General features: G+C 39.5%; 1 protein-coding gene across 4 annotated transcripts in view; it reads left to right on the plus strand.

Annotated features, from left to right (window-relative positions):
- Positions 1–2923: 2923 nt before the first annotated feature.
- The window catches only part of tfeb (transcription factor EB), a 33019-nt gene continuing 11881 nt past the window's right edge, over positions 2924–24061 (plus strand). For 2 of the 4 annotated variants that reach the window (XM_060857706.1, XM_060857709.1), the window contains exons 1-2: positions 17388–17737; positions 23648–23895. In XM_060857706.1, the coding sequence (XP_060713689.1) occupies positions 17707–17737; positions 23648–23895 (279 nt within the window). In that variant the 5' untranslated portion in view covers positions 17388–17706. Of the gene's footprint in view, positions 3249–17387; positions 17738–23647; positions 23896–24061 lie in introns of those variants that run through there. The other 2 variants (XM_060857710.1, XM_060857707.1) reach the window with 2 other exon arrangements.

Raw genomic sequence — 24061 nt, forward strand, 5'->3', positions numbered from 1 at the left:
TGTGGGTAGATTTGGGGGGGGTGTGTGTGTGTGTAGAGTTGGGGTGTGTGTGTGTGTAGAGTTGGGGGGGGTGTGTGTGTGTAGAGTTGGGGGGGTGTGTGTGTGTAGAGTTGGGGGGGTGTGTGTGTGTAGAGTTGGGGGGGTGTGTGTGTGTAGAGTTGGGGGGTGTGTGTGTGTAGAGTTGGGGGGTGTGTGTGTGTAGAGTTGGGTGTGTGTGTGTGTAGAGTTGGGGGGGTGTGTGTGTAGAGTGGGGGGGTGTGGGTGTGTGTAGAGTTGGGGGGGTGTGGGTGTGTGTAGAGTTGGGGGGGTGTGTGTGTGTAGAGTTGGGGGGGTGTGTGTGTGTGTAGAGTTGGGGGGGTGTGTGTGTGTGTGTAGAGTTGGGGGGGGGTGTGTGTGTGTAGAGTTGGGGGGGGGTGTGTGTGTGTAGAGTTGGGGGGGGGTGTGTGTGTGTAGAGTGGGGGGGGTGGGTGTGTGTAGAGTTGGGGGGGGTGTGTGTGTAGAGTTGGGGGGTGGGTGTGTGTAGAGTTGGGGGTGTGTGTGTGTGTGTGTAGAGTTGGGGGTGTGTGTGTGTGTGTAGAGTTGGGGGGTGTGTGTGTAGAGTTGGGGGGTGTGTGTGTGTGTAGAGTTGGGGGGTGTGTGTGTGTGTAGAGTTGGGGGTGTGTGTGTGTGTGTAGAGTTGGGGGGTGTGTGTGTGTGTAGAGTTGGGGTGTGTGTGTGTGTAGAGTTGGGGTGTGTGTGTGTGTGTAGAGTTGGGGGGTGTGTGTGTGTGTGTAGAGTTGGGGGGTGTGTGTGTGTGTGTAGAGTTGGGGGGTGTGTGTGTGTAGAGTTGGGGGGTGTGTGTGTGTAGAGTTGGGGGGGGGGGTGTGTGTGGAGTTGTGGGGGGTGTGTGTGTGTGTAGAGTTGGGGGGTGTGTGTGTAGAGTTGGGGGGTGTGTGTGTGTGTGTAGAGTTGGGGGGTGTGTGTGTGTGTGTGTAGAGTTGGGGGGTGTGTGTGTGTGTGTGTAGAGTTGGGGTGGTGTGTGTGTGTAGAGTTGGGGGGTGGGTGTGTGTGTAGAGTTGGGGGGGGGTGTGTGTGTGTGTAGAGTTGGGGGGGTGTGTGTGTGTGTGTAGAGTTGGGGGGGGTGTGCGGGTGTGTAGAGTTGGGGGGTGTGTGGTGTGTAGAGTTGGGGGTGTGGTGTGTAGATTGGGGGGGTGTGTGTGTGAGAGTTGGGGGGGTGTGTGTGTGTGTGAGAGTTGGGGGGTGGTGTGGGTGTGTTGTAGAGTTGGGGGGGGGGGGTGTGGGTGGTGGTGTAGAGTTGGGGGGGGTGTGTGTGTAGAGTTGGGGGTGTGGGTGTGTAGAGTTGGGGGGGTGTGGGGGTGTGGTGGGGGTGTGGTGTGTAGAGTTGGGGGGGTGTGTGGTGTTGTAGAGTTGGGGGGTGTGGGTGTGTAGAGTTGGGGGGGTGTGGGTGTGTAGAGTTGGGGGGGGTGTGGTGTGTAGGTTGGGGGGGTGTGTGTGTAGAGTTGGGGGGGTGGGGTGTGTAGAGTTGGGGGGTGGGGTGTGTAGAGTTGGGGGGGGTGGGGTGTGTGTAGAGTTGGGGGGGGTGAGGGTGTGTGTAGAGTTGGGGGGGTGGGTGTGTGTGTAGAGTTGGGGGGGTGTGTGGGTGTGTGTAGAGTTGGGGGGGTGTGTGGGTGTGTAGAGTTGGGGGGGTGTGTGTAGAGTTGGGGGGGTGTGTGTGTAGAGTTTGTAGAGAGTTGGGGGGTGGGTGGGTGTGTAGAGTTGGGGGTGGGTGTGTAGAGTTGGGGGTGTGTGTGTGTAGAGTTGGGGGTGGGTGGGTGTGTGTGTGTGTAGAGTTGGGGGTGTGTGTGTGTAGAGTTGGGGGTGTGTGTGTGTAGAGTTGGGGGTGTGTGTGTGTAGAGTTGGGGGTGTGTGTGTGTGTAGAGTTGGGGGTGTGTGTGTGTGTGTAGAGTTGGGTGTGTGTGTGTGTGTAGAGTTGGGGGTGGGGGTGTGTAGAGTTGGGGGTGGGGGTGTGTAGAGTTGGTTGTGTAGTGGGTGGGGGTGTGTAGAGTTGGTTGTGTAGTGTGTGTGTGTGTGTGTGTGTAGAGTTGGTTGTGTAGTGTGTGTGTGTGTGTGTGTAGAGTTGGTTGTGTAGTGTGTGTGTGTGTAGAGTTGGGGGTGTGTGTGTGTGTAGAGTTGGGTGTGTGTGTGTGTGTAGAGTTGGGTGTGTGTGTGTGTGTAGAGTTGGGGGTGTGTGTGTGTGTAGAGTTGGGGGTGGGGGTGTGTAGAGTTGGGGGTGGGGGTGTGTAGAGTTGGTTGTGTAGTGGGTGGGGGTGTGTAGAGTTGGTTGTGTAGTGTGTGTGTGTGTGTGTGTGTGTAGAGTTGGTTGTGTAGTGTGTGTGTGTGTGTGTGTAGAGTTGGTTGTGTAGTGTGTGTGTGTGTAGAGTTGGTTGTGTAGTGTGTGTGTGTAGAGTTGGTTGTGTAGTGTGTGTGTGTGTGTGTGTGTAGAGTTGGTTGTGTAGTGTGTGTGTGTGTGTGTGTAGAGTTGGTTGTGTGTGTGTGTAGAGTTGGTTGTGTGTGTGTGTAGAGTTGGTTGTGTGTGTGTGTGTGTTGGTTGAGTGTGTGTGTAGAGTTGTGTGTGTGTGTGTGTGTGTAGAGTTGTGTGTGTGTGTGTGTGTAGAGTTGTGTGTGTGTGTGTGTGTGTGTGTGTGTGTGTGTAGATGTGTGTGTGTGTGTGTAGAGGTGTGTGTGTGTTGAAGGAGTGTTTCACTGTATAAACAAAAAGCCTTCACAGGAATGTAAACAGACACTTATAATAAATAATAATTTTGAAATCTCATTTAAACTCAGGGTGATTCATTCCTGGTTATTTGGCAGAGATTTATTTTTTATTATTACTATTTATTTATTTATTTTATTGGTGTTCATTATGGAAGGCAGCATTTGAGAAAGAAAAAAACATATTTAATCAACCATGATGTTTATGTAAATGAATAGCAGCGCGTGCAAGCCTTCTATGCTCGAAGCTGATTGGTCAGCACAGCTGTCACTTTCACGCGCCTACAGGTGACCGACCTACGAAAACAAAAAGCGGGCCGCTAAAGCGGTATGACGACGTGAAATACAAAAAAAGTCACACAGGGGACACTTTTCTACCAGTTTCACTTCCAGAAACCGGAGGAGGAAGCGATACTAGAGCGCGGCTCTGACACCGTCACCGAGCTGCGCGTCTGCAACAGCCGGGTTTTAACTTTGTACTTTCTGACCTTCAGCGGGTGAGTGATTATTATACACGTTAAAACGTGTGTGCGCGCGCGCTGCGGCTCTCGTGAACACCGGATACGGTTTAGCTTTAATTCAGGACTTAATTTAAGGTCAGTATTTTGTGTTGTTATTGTGTTGGAAATGGTTTTGGCTTTGTACTGAAAGTTGTCACATCAGACACCTCCGGTAAAAGGAGGCAGAGTGGAAAAAGTTTTTTATTTTAATTTATTTTATCTATTTATTAAAAAACAAACAAACAAACAATCGTCTGGTTGACGTGCATCTATAACGTGTTTATTTATATACGTTTTATTTATATAGTTTAGTTTATATGACTGCTCATAAACAGTACACAGGTTTTTTTTTTTTTTTTTGTGGTGCTTTTACTTATAAAAGTATATATATATATATATATTAGTTCTAACTATATATATATTAGCTCTTGCTTTAATCGCCTGGTTAAATGAGTGTCCGTGTGTGTGCGCGCGCGCATGTGTGTGTCCATGTTTAGTTTATAATGAGCGTTAGGGAAGGCGAGTTGTGCTACGCGTTCTGACCAATAGGAGGCATTGGAGCGCTCGTGCGCGGACAGATCAGCCAATCAGGTTGTGGTGTCAAGCACAATGTGGAGCACTGAGTTATTTTTGTCTACAGGCTCGACATATCCTGTGTAAATAAAACAAAAAAAAATTGAGCTGCTGGAAAATCAAAGCAAGTTTTAAAAGATGGAGTACTTACAAAAATGCAGAAGATAAACTGCCTCCATTGCATTACAAAGCACATGATTTTGTCACTTATGGAGTACCACAATACATGTTTGGGGTAACTGGGCAATTAATGTACCCTAGAGGGAGCTGATAAGAGTGCAGGGCATTGTATAGGATGCAGGGATTGTGTTGTTTAAAAGCCAATCAGCAGCCTAATTTGTTTTGCCACATACTGTATGAAATGCTTTTCTTCCATATTGCTGATTATTGGAAGCCATGATACAGAGCCCCTGGAGCAGAGACGGTCAGAGATATACTGTAGCTATGTTTCCATTTATGCATTTCTATTCAGAGTTTGGGACATTGCATTTAAAACAAATGCTAAAATTTACATTCATGGCATTTGGCAGGTCCCTTTATTTGGACATTATCTAATCTGAGCAGTTTGAGGCAGGTGGGACTACAGTGGAAGGACATTTACAGAATCAATTCCTTGAAATATGTCATGTGACAAAGCATGTGATTTGTAAAAAGTTTTCCCAGAAATGACAGTATTGTTTTCATGAACACAAGAATCAGAAATGGTTTATTTGCAAATGCTTTACATGATATTCTAATTTTTCACTGAATTAAAGTTACATTTTGTTGTTTGTTTATAAAAAAAAAAAAAAAAAAAAACCTACATCTGTATCTTGGATGGAAACATAAGTACATAAGTAACAGAAACTTATCAAACCTTCTGACCTGTAATCCAGAGCCTTCACCATGAAGCCTGTGTTGCATGGTTGCATTTGGTTTGTTTCAGTACTTTAAAATGTCCATATATAAATTTCTTTATGCACAGTCCTCAAATGTTCCATTTATTTTAATCCTTCTTTTACTTTTACATAGATAAAGCTTTGAAGTGAATTTAGTATATATAATGTATATTCTTCCCAATGCACAATTTCCACAGGTCAAATTAGATCCTTCTTTCCATGCTGGTTATCATTTGGTGCAGTATTAGGGATTATATCTGACTGATTCACGGTACCATATTCTTTAAAACAAAGACAGAAAATCTAGTATAGTCAAAGAGCTCAGAAAGAAAAAATCTCTCCATCCTGATTCTAAGAGATGAGTACAGCAATGGTGAACAGGCTTTCTCAGTCTTACTTGCTGACTGGGGCTTCAAATCCACGTGCTGAGCTCAAGGCATTGTGGTCAGACAAAATGTAACTTCAGGAGGATTAGGAAAATTAAGTATATTCACACTATTACAAGACATAATGTATGTTTGCATTATTGCATCGACCAGAGCGACTGACACTTTTTTGGTTGTATGCAAACCACACAAACTACGCTAGTACTAAAGGTGAAACTTCTCACATCGTCTAATAGGTAACTTGGTTCCCTTTATTTCCCATCCCAGTGCGAAATCACTATTATGATCATTTTTGCTTGCTTTTAGGTAGTGGTTTTGTTTTGATTTGATTTGTTTCTCGTTTTGCCAAAAATATAATAATGCATGTAATCTTATGAATGGAATAAACCTAGTGTGCAATTATAATAAACAAGACAAGACTTATTCTATTGGCAGATTTTGTTTCGCTTTAGAAATATGGCAGCAAAATACCGCAACGTTTTATGATGAGATTAGAAGAAGCAGCTTAATAATTTTCAATTTCTCTTTCTAAAATTCAGTATTTTAGACACAGTTGTGTATTTACACATCGACTTCTTTAATCTTGATACCTGCTTATGTGTAAATGTGATGCAAAATAAAATGGTCCGTTGTTGTGCAATTCAAAAAAAAAGCAGTCATATAGTGAATAAAAGGTCAAATAAGAGAGATAAAATAAATTAAGCCCACTTTCAAGATTTTTTTTTTCTGTTTCTCTTTGTGAAATAGCTGTTCACAAAAATTCCTGCTTGTACTATTAACTTTAACAGATTTTATACAGCCCTCTTGGTAATGTGGCCTTTTCCTGTAAATGTGCAACCTGTTTTTGGTTCCTCAGAGCCGGTGGAGCGTGAAGAGTGAGTGAGAGAGCGACAGAGAGACAGAGATGTAGGGTATCTAAGCAATCCTCAACAACTTATTACTTACTAACTTGACCATCTCTAAGACCCTGCATGTCCTCTGAACAGCTAAGAGCACCTAAATCCTCTGCCCTCTCGTCCTCAGTTATACAACGATCCATATTATGTAACAATAAATATGTGCGGTTCATTTCCCTCGCCCAGACTTTGCTTCAGGTGCTGTTATTATGAATCCTGGCCTAAACCTGCCCATCTTGTTTCTTGCCACAGGATCCTGTTTAAATTGTACCCTACATGTTCACACTTATATCTCTGACTTCAGCCACTTAGTCTGAGCAAACAGATCTTCTCCTGGTTCACTGCCAAAGTGCTGGCTTTGTTTTGGCGTGGTTTCCACCTGATTATTCCTACGGAGTCCAGGGACGCCCTATATATCAATAAACACAAAGAGGCGTATTTATTGGCTGTTAAAAGTGGATTTTTACTGCTTAATCCTCCCCCAGTGGCTCAGTTAAAGTAAAGCATGGCCATATCGCTGTGTGTTTACGCTGAACAGTTGCACAAATTCTATTGCATTACGCTTGACCGTATGACCATGGGGAATTTTGGCTGTACAAGAAATAGGGTGAGGCTTCCTCTCTTACCCATTTCATCACTCTTAGTCTTCTGAGGAGTGCCATGATTTAGATGTAATGGAAATCGGTTTCACCAAGAATTTACCCCTATATAATTATGTTTAAAACATCACTCATTGCATCCAAATTCATGTAGTGTGCGAATACTTTTGGAGCTGACCGTATGCACTTGTTGATACTTTTAAGGTATAAAGAAGACTTTAAATTAAAAAAGGCATCAAAATGTGGCACAAGCACTATCATTATGTCTTTTATATACATCATGTATTTATTTAATGAACACGACCCAGACATTAGGCTCACAGTTAAATTATTATTTTTACTATTTATTTGACTTTTAGAGACTTTCTTTTTTTCCTGAAACTTCCACAGCCAGAAGACACGAGGACCAATTATTATATATAGGCTTGTTTTTGAATTGTTTTTGAGTTGTATTAGATGCATTCAAAACAGATGAAAAGTAAATATAATAGCTCAAAAAAAACAACAACAACTTTGAAATCACTGATTTAAGGGAAGTTGTATCATGGCAGTTACCTGAAGTTAGGTGAAGGAATCACAATAACAAGCAGTTTTTGACACGATTTTGTGTTTTTGTAATAAATTATGTTTATAAGAGAGATTCTCCTTCCCAGGAATTTCAGACACGGTCTACATGTGTGGCGGGAACTCATTATGTAAAGCGTAGGGAATTAAAAGTGCCACATCGCTTGTGTACACATTTTATGTGTGTGTGTGTGTACACAGAGCTGTGTGTGTCCTGACATTCGATGTATATTACTATTGTGTGTGTGTGTGTGTGTGTGTGTATATGTGTATATGTATAATATATAATGTATAACATAAAATATGTATGTATGGGTATATGTATATATGCACGCTGTTGAGGTCTGAATGGCAGCATGAGTTACTGTGTAAAATTTGTAAAGCATCACTCTCTCTCTTGCTCTCTCTTTCTCTCTCTCTCTCTCTCTCTCTCATACACACAGCTGGGTATGTATTAACATTATATTATCACTTCATGATTACTCATAACAGGTTCAAGGTGGTTTAGTTCAGCTGCCACAAACACGGCAGGAGGTAGGAAGCGAACTTCACAGGAAGAACATCCACGTCTTCCTGGGAATCTGTATCGTACCACAGTGCTGCTGAATACTTAATTCTGATTTGTTCAAAGGTACATTTCCTAACAGCAGCTCTAACATGTTCTAATACACCGGCGCCCTCATGGATTATTCGCATTTGAATGGTTTGAATCAAAATTGTCAATATGGTTAGTTTTTTTGTTGTTGTAAGTTTCCAGTTTCAGTTTTCAGACATTGGAAATTTGTCTGTCAGGACAGAGGGCTTTGTGGTTTTTTAGTAACATGACAAGCTGCAGTGTGTGTGTGTGTGTGTGTGTGTTATTAGCTTTTGAGACAGAACAAAAAAAGAGGCTGGGGAGGGAGGGGGATAACAGGAACTAACTTGTTTTGGAAGATGTTCCACACAACTGCTCACATCACACCACCCTCTCCGTGAGCGTTTTCCTATAACAGCAGCCCACAAGTGTTTTATTGCTTACTTAATGCAATTAACTAGCTATTTCACTGCTCATCCTTTGGGGTTAGATTACATTAGTGCCCACCTTTTTGAATCCTAGTCAGTTAGGTTTCCATAAAAACAAAACATCAGGCAAGCATGTTTGAATTTTTGCTTGACTTTTGGACTATCTAGTGAATAATTTGAATGAAATGAGTCATATTTCTATTCATGGCTTCTCGCACAAAAGTTCGTACATTTTTGGTGCTGCATTAATAATTCATAAAACAAGCCGAAAAAACGCAGAGTTCAAAAAGAGATGTCAAGTCAGCATGACTGCTCCAACCACGAAGTGCAGATAAACATTAAATATAACTACAAATATACAAGTGTTTGCCTTAGAACAGTCAACATACAGGCATATTGACTTGTTACACCTATAACATCGTGCATTTGATCTACTGTACAAGGTGATGTAGATTTTCTTCCTTAAACAACAGACGTTCTAAAACGAGCCGGTTAAAAATCTTCCCTAATAGGCAGCCTTCTCTGAATGCCTGCAGTTAGAACATTGTGTACTTTTAATGCCACAGTGCACGAGTGCAAAAGTTTGTACACCTTTTTTATGACTGAAAACATTACAGTTAGAATACTAAGAAGGAACCAGACAAAGTAATATTTCTGAATTTGATATCAATGAGGGATCTCTTTCAAATTAGGAATTTCTTTCCTTCTTGGGTTGTCTTGGGTTTGTTTCAGTGTTTCTTCTATTTATGGATATTTTTGCTGGTTGGTAATATGACGCTAACACATTGGGCCTTTTTACACCTGGTCACTTCATGTGTTTTCTCTGATCCGATAGCTATCTGATTTGTTAAAACTGTTCCATTTACATTAGGCCACATAAATGCGTCTTGGCGAATCGGATATTGATTCGATCTTTCTACTCCCGCCCAAAATGCAAATATATTTTACCTCATTTCCAGGGTAATTGAAATGGAACACGCTTTGGTGTATGCGGTTGCTACAAAAAACAGCATTTACTGCTTGCTGCATTTTCGCTGGTGGCAGCAGTGCATTTTAAGACCAAACGAGACACCTGGGTGAAAGATCGGAGCCAGCACTGATGGGAAATCATATTTGTTTCTGACGCGATGCACGACTCGTGAGTCACCTGCGAGTGACGTACTTCTGTTTGGGAGGAGTAAAGCGCTGACGTATGTGGCTTGAACAACCACATTCATTTACACCTGTCCAGTTTCATCTGAAATGCGTCCCAGACCACCTCCTGAAGTGGTTTGGGCGATCGGATTTATATCTGTCTCGAAACCGTTTCGGAGGGCATTTACACCTGGTCTTTTTACGATCGGATAGCTATCTGATCACAGAAAACGCATGAAGTGACCAGGTGTAAAAACCACCATTGATATCTTTTGATACTTTTTTAATGTCTGTGAAAATCCATATTTGTGTTATTGGTCTTTTTTAATGGTTAAAGGTTTTTGAACATTTTAATAAGCCTTTAAAAAGTAAAAAAGTTTGTCAGTGTTATGTAGTTAGACACTTGGGCAAAGCAACAGACTTTTCAATAAAAAATAGCTGGTCAAAGAGTGAATTACTGCATTATTGTAGGCATTTTGTATAAGCAGAATTCAACAGGATTTTGTTTTGAAAGTTGACATGAAAATAGACAGAAATTCTTCAGCTAAAACTCTAAGGCAACTGTATATGACCGTCACTGATTGTCCAGAACATGTCTGAATACAGTACGACTTCTAATCTGTGGCTCCATCTCCTAAAGAATCTGTCAGCTCGCTCTCAGTCTGATTTTTCACCCGTGTTAAAAAATCACAGCAATGTCGCACAGCCTGTTTCTGTGCTGCCTTGTTTCCTCCGCAAGGCACACTTTCAATAAGATACCAGTAATGACATGGCAATAAATAAAAGAAACATTTTTTGTTCATCTCTCCCAATTGGACGAGCAACGGAGGAAAAATGAAACCGACTAGAGTGCTTGGGTATGCGAGTGGGGCCTAGAAATATCCTGTTTGCATCTCGTTGTCTCCGCCGTCCATTGTTAGGAACACAACAGCTTCTTGGTCATAGCCGAGGCCTCCCACTCAGTAGCCGAGGAGTCTTCCTTTGCATCACAACTGTACTGTAAATACATTGTTGTCTCAATTTAGAGCGTTGAAACGGCCCTCGGTGTGTGCAAGCACAAGGGCTGTTCTGTTCCAGGAGTTGAATGTTGGTAGTTTCGGACCCTTTTTTCTGTGACGATTTGCATCTACGTAAAAACTCTCTGTGCGTGTATGCCTGAGTCAGGTCAAAGGTTGCAGGGAGGTCAGCAAGAATGAATAGAAATGCAAGGTGGCCAGCCTATTAACAGCTTCCCACTCAGCTTCTTAACAAAGGGGAAACAACAACAGAGCTTTGCCTACAAAAGTCCAACAGAACCAAAAAACCTAGAAGTACAGTAACAAACAAAGGTAAAACGCTATGCCTGGTTGTGCTTAACTATGAATCTTATATTAGCTATATTAACAACACAACCTACTTTAACACTTAATGATGTTCTCTTTTAAATGGTGGTACATCTTCACAGATATTCAACGGAACCTGTTACAATACACTCATGTAATGAATCAATGTAAAACTGCTACAAGGTTTAATACCCTAAACAAAATGGTTTATGTATGTATTGATTGATTGGAAAAATCAATTAATACTTTTATTATTAATTTCTCCAAAAATTAATAATAAACAAATTGTCCTGGGACTGGCAAAAATAGAGCTGTAAAGTTATGTATAATTGCAGCGTTCTCAGGCACAGTAGAGTTCACAGTAAAGTATAGAATTATCCCTGCGATAAATGTTTTATTTATCTAAAAGTGATGGAACAAAAACGACAAGAAGATTTCAAGTTGGTCATGTGAATAAAGCATCTAATATATATATATATGTGTGTGTGTGTGTGTGTGTGTGCGCGCTTCCTATGAAATTCCTATGCAGTAATGATGTAAACAATGTGTGTACTCATAAAGTGGCAGAGTGGGACATATTGCACATATTCCACACTATAATGATTAACATAATATGGAAGGAAATGCACATACAATGCATGTTGTTGTCCTGCAGCTGCTCCCTGTTTGCGGTTGCCACAGCAGATCAAATTTTGATTTTTCACAGGATTTACGCCTGCTACCCTTTTTTTATGCAACCCTACCATTTAATTTTTTTTAAATATATATAGTATATTATAGATGCGAAGCACAGGTCTACCAAGCTGCCACTGCTATGGGCCCCTGAGCAAGGCCCCTAACCCTCAATTGCTCACTTGAATAAAATGAGATAAAATTTAAGTCGCTCTGGATTAGGGAGTCTGTCAAATGCCATAAATGTGTGTACGTATGTATACACAATGCTAGATTGGATATACACCATTAGATTTTCTTTCATATTACTGAATTCAAGGCATTCTCCATTTACCCCAAGATAAATCAATGGAGGCCGAGAGCGGGCGAGACGGAGGGGAAGTGTGCAAATCTTTCGGAACAACATCTCTTAATATCGAGCTCATAACACCTGCCTAAATCGTTTTAGATGTTAATTCAGATAAATTCAGAAAAAATAATCTACTCTATTGGAGTAACTTTTTTGTCTATAGTAACAAAAACAAACTATAATATCATATATCGGATTTTGTTGCCTGTAATATTGCGGAAAAAATTTTGCGCAAAATGGGCAATCCAAAAAAAATCCAAATTTGAATTAAAGTCATGAAAATTGTTCTTTATTGTTACGTCATGTACATTGTTTTCTTTAGAGAAATAGTCTTACTAATTCAGTCTTACTAATTGCTTCTCAAAAAGCAGACATGAGTCCAGACTGAGTAACAGGCTGTTGAATTGTATTACTCCTGTTCCTCATAATTCCTTATAAATACTCTGAAATTAGTGAGTAATCAAGTGTTGTACTGAAGGCTGGACTAAGAGGATTGTCACATACACAAAAACAACATTCTGTTTAATATCAATATATGATTAGTAAACTCTAGGTAACCTTTTGATTCACCAAGAGTGAGATGCAGAAATTTGTACTCATGCATTACATTAACCAGCATGTTTATATTCATTTGGTTTGTTTTGAAGTGGAATATGACTCAACATGTAATGCAACTTGACTCCCCATTTGGAAGCCATGAACGTTGCCAAATGGAACATTCTGGAACTTCAGTATAACCTCAGGACACAGCTGGCATCAAGATTCGTAAAAGGAGATTAGCTTGTAATGGTTTGGAATTGTGTAAAAATGGGATTGGTCCTGGTTTGTAAATCTATTTTTGGTTTTCTGTTTAAGCAGTTTTCACTTGCCATATATATATACTATGCCATATATATATCACTTGCCATATATAGTATTGTGTGTAAACTGCATGATTCAGTTCATAAACAGTATTATAGCAAGAACAATTAGCATAATTGAGTCAATATCGCTTAACCCTTGTGTTGTCCTCCTATACAAATTAGGAGCGCTGAGTTAACTTGACCTTGTCTGTTTTGACTGCTTATAAAAAATGAACTATATATGATAGCCTTTTTTTTTTTTTTTTTTTTTTTTTTTTTTAACCTTTTTAGTGCAACTTGTTTCCAACATATTAACATATATTTTGCAAAAAAAATTGTCATATTTGGTATAATAAACCTCATTAATATGCAAAAATGCCTCATTTTTTAGTAAAAAAAAAACAGAAATTTTTAATTATTTTCACTATAGAGGCACAAAAGTTGATGCACAATTACACGCTGGTATATTTCAAGGGCAGGAGATTGTTTTGAAACCATTTTGACCATTTAATGTCAGCAAATAACAAAACCTGTTTTTTTCCAGGCCAAATTGACTTGAATGCTTATAAATCAAACATTCTACAATTATCACCATTCTGTGTGTAATATCTATTTTACACTTGTAATATCTGTTTTACCCACCTGATGTCATCTGATCAACCAACAACAGGCTACACACACACACACACACTCAAAAACATTGCATAATTTCATGTGAATAAAACTTCTTTTGCACTCCTTATGTTTTTTTAATTACACTTATTTTATGAACGATAAACCTTATAAAATTATGGCATGTTTTGAGTAAAATAAGCAGAAATTATTAAATATTATTTTGGATAACTACTGACTGATGAATGTCAAACATTACTCAGCATATCTCTAGGCCAAAGCTTACTGATGCAACTAAATTTATAAATAAGAGAGAGGAAACAAATATGATTTACAAAACACATTGTATTTTATTTTTGAACTTCTTTATAGAAATATGAATGTGTGTGTGTGTGTGTGTGTGTGTGTGTGTGTGTGTGTGTGTGTGTGTGTGTGTGTGCGCGTGCGTGCGTGTGTGTGTGTGTGAAGCTTCTTGGTAGATCAGATTTTGCCCCCAGCTGGACAAATGCATCTGACAAGTGTGAAATATTTACAAATGAGTAGCTTTTGTTTTTTCTGGAGGTCTAATGAATTGCAATGCCCAATGCTTGTGTGTGTGTGTGTGTGCGCGTGCATGTGTGTAGCATCATTTCGGTAGATCATATTTTGCCCTCTGCTAGGCGAAGGCATATCAAAAGTGTGAAATATTTACAAATGTTTGGCTTTTTTTTCTTCTTCTGGAGGCCTAATGAAATGCAATGCCCAATTTGTGTGCCCTATACTGTTCTGAACACATAGTTCAATGAAAATAGACAAAATTAATTTTGCTTGCAAAGTTCATAATTTGGAACAATCCTGTAAATTTCAGGCAAATATGTGGAAGAAAACCAAAGTTATGACACATTAAATTTTTCCAGCGGGGTCAAAAAGACCCAGGGACAACATGAAGGTTAAACAGAAAACTGGACCTATTTTTACACTTCACAACAAATGAATCTTACATCACTTTTATTCAACAGCTCTATAAACAAGAAATCAAGAAACTGACACGATCGGACACAATATAGCCAAGTGTTCTGTTTATTGTTGCTTTGCTATAGGAACTAGATCCTGAAAATACTCACGAATTTGCGGCACATCGGCTAGTTAGCTCCTTTCTATAAGGGTGCTTCTAGTAAACTTGAAGTCATAAAAGCTTTCAAATTTTAAGTCGAAATGTATTTATTTTTTCTGAAAAGTAACGTTAGCCAACTCTGTTGATTATGTCGCTATGTCAAATGCAGTAATGGGTCGTAGGAAAAAATAGGAAGTGGAATTTTTTATGTAGTGTTGAGCAGAGTAATGTACACAGTGAAAGGTCTTGGTGCGGTTATTGGAAATATACCGTTATAACTCTTGGAATGCTAAAAACTAGTGGACCGAAACTAACTGTTCTATAAATTTGTTTAGTTCATATAATATTATATTGATTTTCTTTCAACCAACTGTGTGCAAACTTACTATAAGCAAAAACAAGACTGCATGCCTTTTGAATAATATATAAACATGATGTCTGGTATGATTAAAGGTCATTTTTCCATTTCTAGTAACTTCTTAATTCTTTCAGAAAAAATGTTCAGTTTATTCCTGCTTAGTTCCAAATGACATCGGTGTTAGAAATACATCAGCAGTATGCTAGTTTACTGCACACATGCATATAACCTTTTTATAGTAAAACATAGACTGGTGAAATAATAATATGGAATATTACCATAATATTATATTCTGGGATATTTACTGTAATACTTAAATTACTGTCTGTGGAGTTCTGTGTTTTCTCTGCGTGTGTGTGTCTCCTCTGTGTCCTCTGGTTCCAAAAACCATCCAGTAGATGGACTGGCTACTCCAAATTAATCCTAAATGTGAAATAATGTGATGAAACATTTTTCAGAGGACCACCATTTTGAAAGATGCTTATGCTTAAAGATGCTTGTATTAGTCATCTACCTTCCCAGTTACTAGCTGTCATGTGATGGGGGAACTACCTAGCAGGTGGAAATTCAGCAGAAATTGGCTGAAAATAATATGTACTTGAAACACAAATGCTGGTTACATGAGTATTTGAATGTAATGTCACTCTTAAAATACTGTTTTTGGTCACTAATCTGGCAACCCAAATGCCTCCTGTCTTGCATAATAATTAGCCCTTGTTTGCCATCTTCATAAATGTCACCAGATACAAAAGGCAGCTTGGCTTCCTTTAAGTTTCAGTATATACCACAGAAATACCCAAGTCATCACCGGCTGACTGTGAGTCAGCAATCGCAGTCACAAATCAGACTCTCTAATTATGAAATGTCTAATGTCTATACCAAGGATCACAACATTCCTCAGCTTATAGTCTGAAACCCTTGCTGTCTTTTAAAATGAAACCATCGATGGATGCACACAGTTGTATAGGATGTCTTTATATGCTTAAGCATTGCAATTTTTCTTAACAAGAACTGTTAAGAAAAAGGCCAAACCTGTTCCAGCATGACAATGCCCTTGTACACAAAGGGAGCTGCTTGAAAACAAGAACATTACCTGAACAACTTTGGGATGAACTGAAACATTGACTTCACTCCAGATCTTCTCTAGTGTTTGTTGATGAATGGCAAAAAAAGTGCACGACAAAGCTCATTTGCTATTTAATTACACCCACATAACATAACTCCATATAAGGTAAATCTCAGAGAGCGCTTAAAGCACAAAATGAGGAAAAAACAGCAAAAGAAATTAGAAATATATTTTTGAGGCTTTTTAATAGCTTGTAAGTGTCCCAGCCAGAAGGCTCTCACACACCAATGTCCATTATGCTATGTTGGAAAAGTAGGAGGACGTTTCATAAGGACGCCTGATGTTATCAGGAAGAACCCGATGTTGCCCACACACAGAATATTAGGGAGTATACAACCCATTGCAAATTGAGACATACTAGATGGGTCACTAGTTGATCACTTGGATATAAAGTGTTACTCAACATGTGAAGAAGATGCCATGGAAAACAGAACTCCTATATAAGCGTCCTCAGCGTCCATTTTATACAGCTTTTTCTTTAATGAATTAAGCGGTCAATTTGTTTTAATACATGGATATTTCTTGCCTTTCTCAAATTAATATTATTTTCTCCTTTTCAAAATAATCAAAACGTTTTATTAAATTTTGCGTGTGCTCCTGTGACAGTAGTAACCCATCACCAACTATATGATTTAAAGCCAGTTGAGGTTTAAAATAATGATTCTTTTATGATCAACTTGTGATCTCTCTTCATATAGGATACAATTTTTTTTTTTCTTAAATAACAGGATTTCCAAGAATACCTGTATCCCAATGAATAAATGAATTTGGTCTTTATTTGTATTTCTGAATTCCCTCCACAGAAAAATTGACATTAGATCCCATTTGACACAATATCTTGTATTGGATTGTAAAAAAAAAAAGGGAAATAAACTGCTAATTAATTTCGACCCTTTTTTCTGAATGAATAAAGAAAGAAAGAAAGAAAGAAAGAAAGAAAGAAAGAAAGAAAGAATGCATATAACTTTGTGTTCAGGTCCTGAACTGTGTATGACATTGTTTAGATAATGGTAAAATTCCTTCAAGTGATAACCCAGGACTGGCATGTACACGCCCCATGCAAATGCTAAAGTCAGGAGTCATTGCTTAAAGTATGCTGAATGGATGAGGTGGAATTTTATTTTATTTCTCTTTTTATTTCTTTTTATTTTTAGAGCTAACCGCAATTAAGCTTCAAGCAATCTTAACCCAAGTTGTTTTTCTTATATAGATTGAACTATATGTATTGATACTATAGTTCTAATGGAGGTTTTCTTGTCAAGTGGAACAATATGCATGACATTCATATGTATCATCATGTGTGATTCTGTGGCTGTCGCTTCCTTCTTTCTCCCCTCTGTTTTGTCCATTCGCACGCTATCTCCAAGTTCACACCCCTCCCTCCAGGTTGGTGGACCTGGGATTGAACCCACAACCTTCTGATTGGTAGCCCAACACCTTAACCTCTAGGCTGCTACACACTGATGTGATTTGCATATTGCATAAGAACAAAGCTAATGTATTAAATGGGAACAGAACTCGTCCGACACAAGTGTGGTGATCACGCATGTCGCCGGCTGATTCAGCAGACGCCCACCACAGCCATACTAGTTCCCTAAGATAAAGTAGAAGAGAATATTGCTCTAGGAAAGGGAATTGGGACACTAAGGGCTGTTGTTCCTCTCCGAATCTTCCTAACAGCTCTTGTGTAATTTAGGGGAAGTGGAGGCGGAGGAAGACAGGAGTTGTAGACACTGGACAACAGGCCATGACTAAGGCTTTTCCTGTGTGTCTTTCTCTCTCTTTATTTTCCACTGCTCTGGCTCGTGAGGAGAGTGGCTGCCTCCACCAGCTCCAGCAGCGTTAAAGCAAGCAGTGCCAGTATCAATGCTCATTGTGAACTCGCTTTAGACAGCACATCAATCCGGTGACCAGATCCCACTAAAGTAGGGTGATACGTTGTACATAATACATCAATTTACGGCTACGATTTGTGAGTTTTTTGCGATTTCTGTTTCTTTCGGTCTTATTTTTGGATTCAATACACAACTTTGAATCTGATTAATATGGATGGCTGGGACTCTTGAATACACAAGGCTAGGTAAGTTGATCAACCGTTATAAAATTAGAAGATATTCAAAAGAACTAAAAGGTCTCAATCAGCACCTTGTTCGAATCTTTAGAACTCTTTATTTATGTACAGCTTACGATGCAGGATACATGTCATGTGATCATACATCTATAGAAGGGTTGAATTCATTTAATCGTTGTACACACATTGCACAAAATGTTCTCCAGTCTTCTAAATGACCCGGCCTTGACTTGATTTTTCTTACCAGTTTATTGATTGGTACATTGTGTTTAAGCTTTATTAAGGTTTTTTAAATATACTGAGAATTTGCAGTCGAATCCCATCTGCTGAGGTGTTAAAATGACTTGTTTATGCGATTAACATCAAATTACTATTACATTTCACCACATGTAACTCTAGCTATCCTCCCTGGGGTAACTGCACCTCTATTAATAAGCCGCATGCTATTGTTGCCATGCACCTGTTACAGTGTTATTGGCCTTTCAGGAGCTGTGTGTGCATGTTTGTGTATGAAGTCTTGCTTCTAATCACCTATACTGCTATCTACTCTGAACTCATCAGCTCTCATTCTGTGCGTTTCTTTTTCTCCCATTTCTCAGCCTGTCCCCGGCTTGGCGCAGGGATCTAGAAAGCACAGTGTAGAATAGTGACACCCGGATCACTTTCAGTATTTTTTTTTTTTTTTGCACAAAGAGATAATTGTGGCCATGTCCTCTGACATAAATAAATAGGGACATACAAAGGCGGCAGAGAAGGCAGCACTGAAATATGCCTCTGTATGTAATTCAGGAAACTTTGAGGGGTTTTAGGTTGGTTTGTTAATAGTGTGCCGGTTAGAGATGAAAGGTAGATTTAAAGCATGGTTTATGACAAAACATGAGTTTAAAAATGGGTGATAATTCATTAGCTACTTTGAGGCACAGTAAACCTAGTAAAAGTCTCTAGAGACATGTCTCTAGCAATGTTCTATATACCATATTACATTAAAGATTCTTTTTGTATGAATGTTCTCAGATACATCAGTAAATCGTTACCAGGCCTTGGAGGATGTATGAATATGGGAATATTTACATGCACATCAATAACATACAAGTAACCAGTAATCTGCAAAGGCATAGAAGGACGTGTTCAGCAAAATTAAGTACTAATCGTCCATTTGTGTATTGTGTAATAATTCTGATTGATTTGCATGAGATATGTGATTTCAGTGTACATGATAGAGAGTCTTCAGAGCATGTCACAATCAAAATGACACATATATTACACATTTTAATGCAATATTTGAACTCAGATTTAAATGCTTGTTGTAGTAGACTTGACTGTGCAAGTTGAGCATTAGTAAGTCCCATGACCATAATATGTACCATATCTGTAAAAGGAAGTGATGATTTCTTTAAAAGGTTGTCTGTATTTTATTGTTTTACGTTTCAAACTCACTTGATATCAGAAAAGTGTACCAAGCACAAAGTCTTTTGAAATTTTTAATTAACATTCTGAAACAGTCGACAGTGCGGTGACACAGAAACAGCCCTAATCAATAAATAAACAATATATATATATTTTTTTTTTTACAAAAAAAAAAACGAATGACAATATTTTGATGTGTACATTTGCTATGCCTACCTAATAGACAACAATAAATCTCTGGCTGTAATCTGCATAATATCAGATTCTGGAAGTTCCTTCAGTTGTGTGTTGAGAATGCAATGGAACTGAAACTTCAGGTTGACTTTGGGAAATTTTTTGGGTTCCCCCGAATAGTATTTTGAACAGCACTCAAGTAGAAGTGCTACCTTTATGGTTTGAGCTACGGATAATTATTTGCTGTTAATTTTAGGTACCTGTTAAAAGCAAAACCAACACTGATGACATTTTGACTTTGTCACTTTCGCAGGTTGTACTGCTGCCTAAACCTGGATCTTTAAATAATTCTCAAATTTTCCTTCCCATTTTTGAAACTTTTTGTAATGCAAAATGCTGAGAAATTTCATTTTGTTCAAAGATCACTTTATTTCCATTAGGCTCCCGTTGGCTTGATAAATTATGTTTTATTTAAATCAGATCTTTTACAGAAAAATGAAACTGACTGGATTGCAAAAGTGCACTTCTCTATTTGGTATGAGGACATAACTCACTTGCTTCATGTTGTGTGAAAGCAGAAGCCAATAAGAGTCAGAAGAAATGTGATGTTTTTATATATATTTATTATTATTATTTTTTTTTTTTTTTTTGAGGAGGAGGAGGTTGGACCGTCAGTGTGGTCATTAAGATTTGGATGGGCGTTTCTGTTGGTATGACTTCATGGCACATGATGGCTACATCATTTGGGGAATTTTAATCATGGGACATAACGTGCAGCATATTAAAAACAATAAGTTTTGTCTTCAAAAACAAAAGAGAAAAGAAATTGCATTTAGTTTTGTTTTGATTTATTTATTTATTTATTTATTTGCAATGCAAGGACAATATTGCTGGAAAGACATGAAGCAACAACCAGAATCAAAATGGAAATCTTATGTGTTACACCGGATCAAGGGATCACAAATCATTACTTTTTTATAATTGTACACTGCAAAATTGGACAGTGTTAAAAGGCCGTTAATTACAAGTAGTGTTGTAAGTCTTAGAAGGATAATATCCTCTGAAGTAAGAATGAGTCTTGCAGATAAATTTCAAGGTTAAACTGTATCAAGTCTTTTTATGAGTTGAAGACCTCCAAGATATTCATTATGTGTCAAATTCCATCGCTTTAAACAACTTTATGTATGAAAGTCGGACTTCTTTCTGCACTTTTGCACTTTGTTGTCAGCCAAAATGTAGGCTTTTAGTTAGTCTGACATAAAAAGAGGAAGGAAAAAAGTGTAGGGTAGCAAAGCCAGAAGAGCAGTCAAATGAACAAGACACCCAATCGGGGCTCCTTTTTGGATTTCTAGACCAGGCATGTGGTCCAGAACAGCACCACCATATTCAGAAGTCCATAGTCAGAAGCCATATCCGTCAACCCTTCCAATTACCCAAGTTTGTTTTAGTTTATTTGTTTTATTTGTTTATTTGCCATTTTTCACTTTTTTCTAATGCTCTTGAATCAGCTGTCATTTTACAAAACTGCTTATTGGCAGTACTATACTATTACTATACTATACTATACTATACTATACTATACTATACTATACTATTTTGTGATATTTTCCATACATAGCAAGGTACCAGAACTGATCAAAGTCTTCTTAGGAAACACCCTTTCCCCAAAACTCTTCATCTCAAACCCCATCAACAAACCCCTCACCCCACCCAACCTAAATCACCTGCTCAGGCTTGTAAAATCCAATCCGTAAAACTGTCAGTGAAAGCTCATTGTACACATTAGACATAGCTCCATATTACACTTAGGCCCTGGGTAAAGCTACCCCAGGGGAAAAGGGTGTATCTGAAAAGAGGAACAGAAAGTGCGTGAGGCTATTTTGGTCCTTCTTGCCTCACCGTTATGCTAGACACAGTAAGAGAGGGTGAAAAAGGGAGACATGGTTGGGGAAGGTGAGTGTACCCTAAAGGCAATGTCAGGTTGTTCATGAGCCTGTGGACAAGAGCTAAGTGTTGAACCTGAACTTAGAACAATCAAGGACGTATCCAACGTGCTTACATCCATATTGATTAGTCACATATCCGATTTCAAAATAAAGATAATGATATGAATTTAGTCTCAGGTTTAGCCGTTGCTAATGCATATTGGATTGTACTCGAGAAATCCTGTGTAGAACTGCAATTGTAGCTCTTCCTCTTTCCATTTTGCTGGAAATTCTTCTTTTGTCCTTACAGTGACAATGTTTACATGTTCTCAATGTGAGGTTTAAGATCATAGACATGGCTAAAGAAGAATACTCTGATATTATCAAAAAAAAAGAAAAAAGATTACCCACAATGCAGTTAAGTGTAGCCCTAGATTTAGATGCATTAAGCCGGCCTTGTAAAATAGCACTACTTAACATGGAAGTGTCAGCAGCTAAAAAAAGCATAGCATGTGTGTTTGTGCTACCATTGCTCGGCCCATCTTTTCCATGAGATTTCGTCCCTCCCTCCTCTTTGATGTGGACATACTGTGATATCGTAGCCCGGCTCTGACAATAGGCAACTTGTGCGAGGTTCGCACGTTTGAACGTCATAGTCAGTGCATTCAAAAGCTTGGCATTCCACATGGGCGGAGTGGGAGAGCTTCAGAGGGAAAGCTTTGAGCGAAAACTCCGAAAGATAAACCATGTTAGTTTGAAGTAAAGAACAACTGGGAAGCAAGGCTATACAAACCTACTGTAACTAACAAATTCAGGCTGGAGCATTTCAGGGTTACTATTCCATCTCTATTTATTCTAGGTAATTACTCAAGCAGTCAAGAATGACATCCCTCACTTTGTGATGGTTATTAATACATTACATGGCATAACTGCACACCACCTTTTTATCTCCTGGAATAAGCCCAGGTGTTCTGGCAGCTGTGAGTCAGGCCAGCTGTGCTGAGTGTCCGCTGTCCTCGAGCCACTTGGTCCCAGAGCTTGGTTCTGCTGGAAAGGAGTCAAACTGTGGCCCTGGTGACAAAGCCTGAGAGTGTCTGTTGACTATCCATCACCACAAAGCCAGCTGTGTGTGTGTGTGTGTGTGTGTGTGTGTGTGTGTGTGTGTGTGTGTGTGTGTGTGTGTCTAAATCAGCCACTGAAATATACACAGTGGGCTAAATGCTGCTTCAGTCCTATCTCAATAGGAGCTGTCTTGCTTATTGTACCTCGTCCACAATAAGCTTTTCTCCATATCCAGCCTGTCTTTTTTTTTCCTTTTTTTTTAACATGGTCAGCGGTAAGTGCTAATAACTGGAACCTGGAGTTGGGCTTGCTCCAGCCATGCCACCACACTGCCAAATTCATAAGAATTCACATGAGCTAGCTCATTCCAAACAGCTAGGTATGAAACAAGAGGCAGACCGAGATTGGTTGTTGTTTAAAAAACTTTATTCATCCAGCACATTCGTGTTCACTTATTTTGATTCCTGTTTTTCTTCAGAATGTAACAGGGCTTTCTGAAACTTCAATTCCAAGCCCTGCACTTGGACTAGCCACCAAACAGTTACTCAGTTAGGTTTCCATGCAGCCAAAACATGGATCTAGCAATATAGATTTTGGCACATAAGATCTTTTACTTTTCTGGTGGGCTAGATAATGGATTTATGATCCATCCTCCCCTGAAATGCTCATGGGTTTTCTCTGTTCCTCTATGGTTCAGCAGCTGGAAAAGAGCAAAGTCATGGGCGATTTGCATCAGCTTGTAACCGTGAACCAAAAAAAGGGGAACTTACCCTTGTAGGGACTCCCCAGTCCTCCAGATGAAATAGGAGGGGGGCAGAGATTTAGCATGAGGATGTTTGGGGGTGTATCCCACAAGGACATACCACTCACATGATGAAAACAAGCAGGGCACATGATGCTCACATGACTTCCTCAGTCAGCGACGAGGTTACGCAGCATGACTTTAAGCTTTATTTATTTCACTTGCAATCAGTTCGAGTCTGTACTCCTGGCACACGCAGCGATGCTACAGCATTTACCCCAGTTCGGTTTCTGGAAATCTCCTGACAGTTCCAACAGAGCTCATCTGGTTAATCAGGTTAAGCAGGTGTATTGGATGAGATGTGAGATAGGGATTGTATGAAAACAGATCTCCAGGAAAAGGGCTGATGATCATTATAGTACAGTATATGAATTTCAGTAGGCCACGGGATATATGTTAAGACAGCTTAGTACATCACACCAATCATTTCTAATGCAAATTCTTCCGTGGTGCAAATGTAAAATGAATAATATTTGCTTTGTTATTAAATTGCACATAATGTTTTTCTTTACATCCTTATGCCTGTCTGTTTTCCAACTTCTCCTGCAGCTATCACACCATCTTTCGGGCTGGACTGTGCGGCAGCTGCTCGGCCCCCACGCCCCCCTGCCATGGTGTCCCGCGTAGGCATGCGCCAGCTGCTCATGCGTGAACAATTGCAGCAGGAGGAGCAGCGGGAACGTCAGCGTCACCTGCATCAAATGCAACAGCAGGTGTCCGGATCTGCTCCCACGCCCGCCATCAATGCACCTGTGCACTTCCCAGCACCAATGCAGGTGCCTGTCGAGGTGCTGAAGGTAAGAAACTGTCATGCATGTGGCATCGTGAAGACTTTAATCCCAAAAGTTTTGATTAAATGATTATACTGTCAACTACTACCTCATTGCCTCTGTGACTATACTGAATATTTGCTTTAATAATATAAAACGTGTTGTGTGAGAAGTTCTGACAGAGATATGTAAG

Source organism: Tachysurus vachellii, chromosome 22, assembly GCF_030014155.1.
Source record: "Tachysurus vachellii isolate PV-2020 chromosome 22, HZAU_Pvac_v1, whole genome shotgun sequence".
NCBI lineage: Eukaryota > Metazoa > Chordata > Actinopteri > Siluriformes > Bagridae > Tachysurus > Tachysurus vachellii.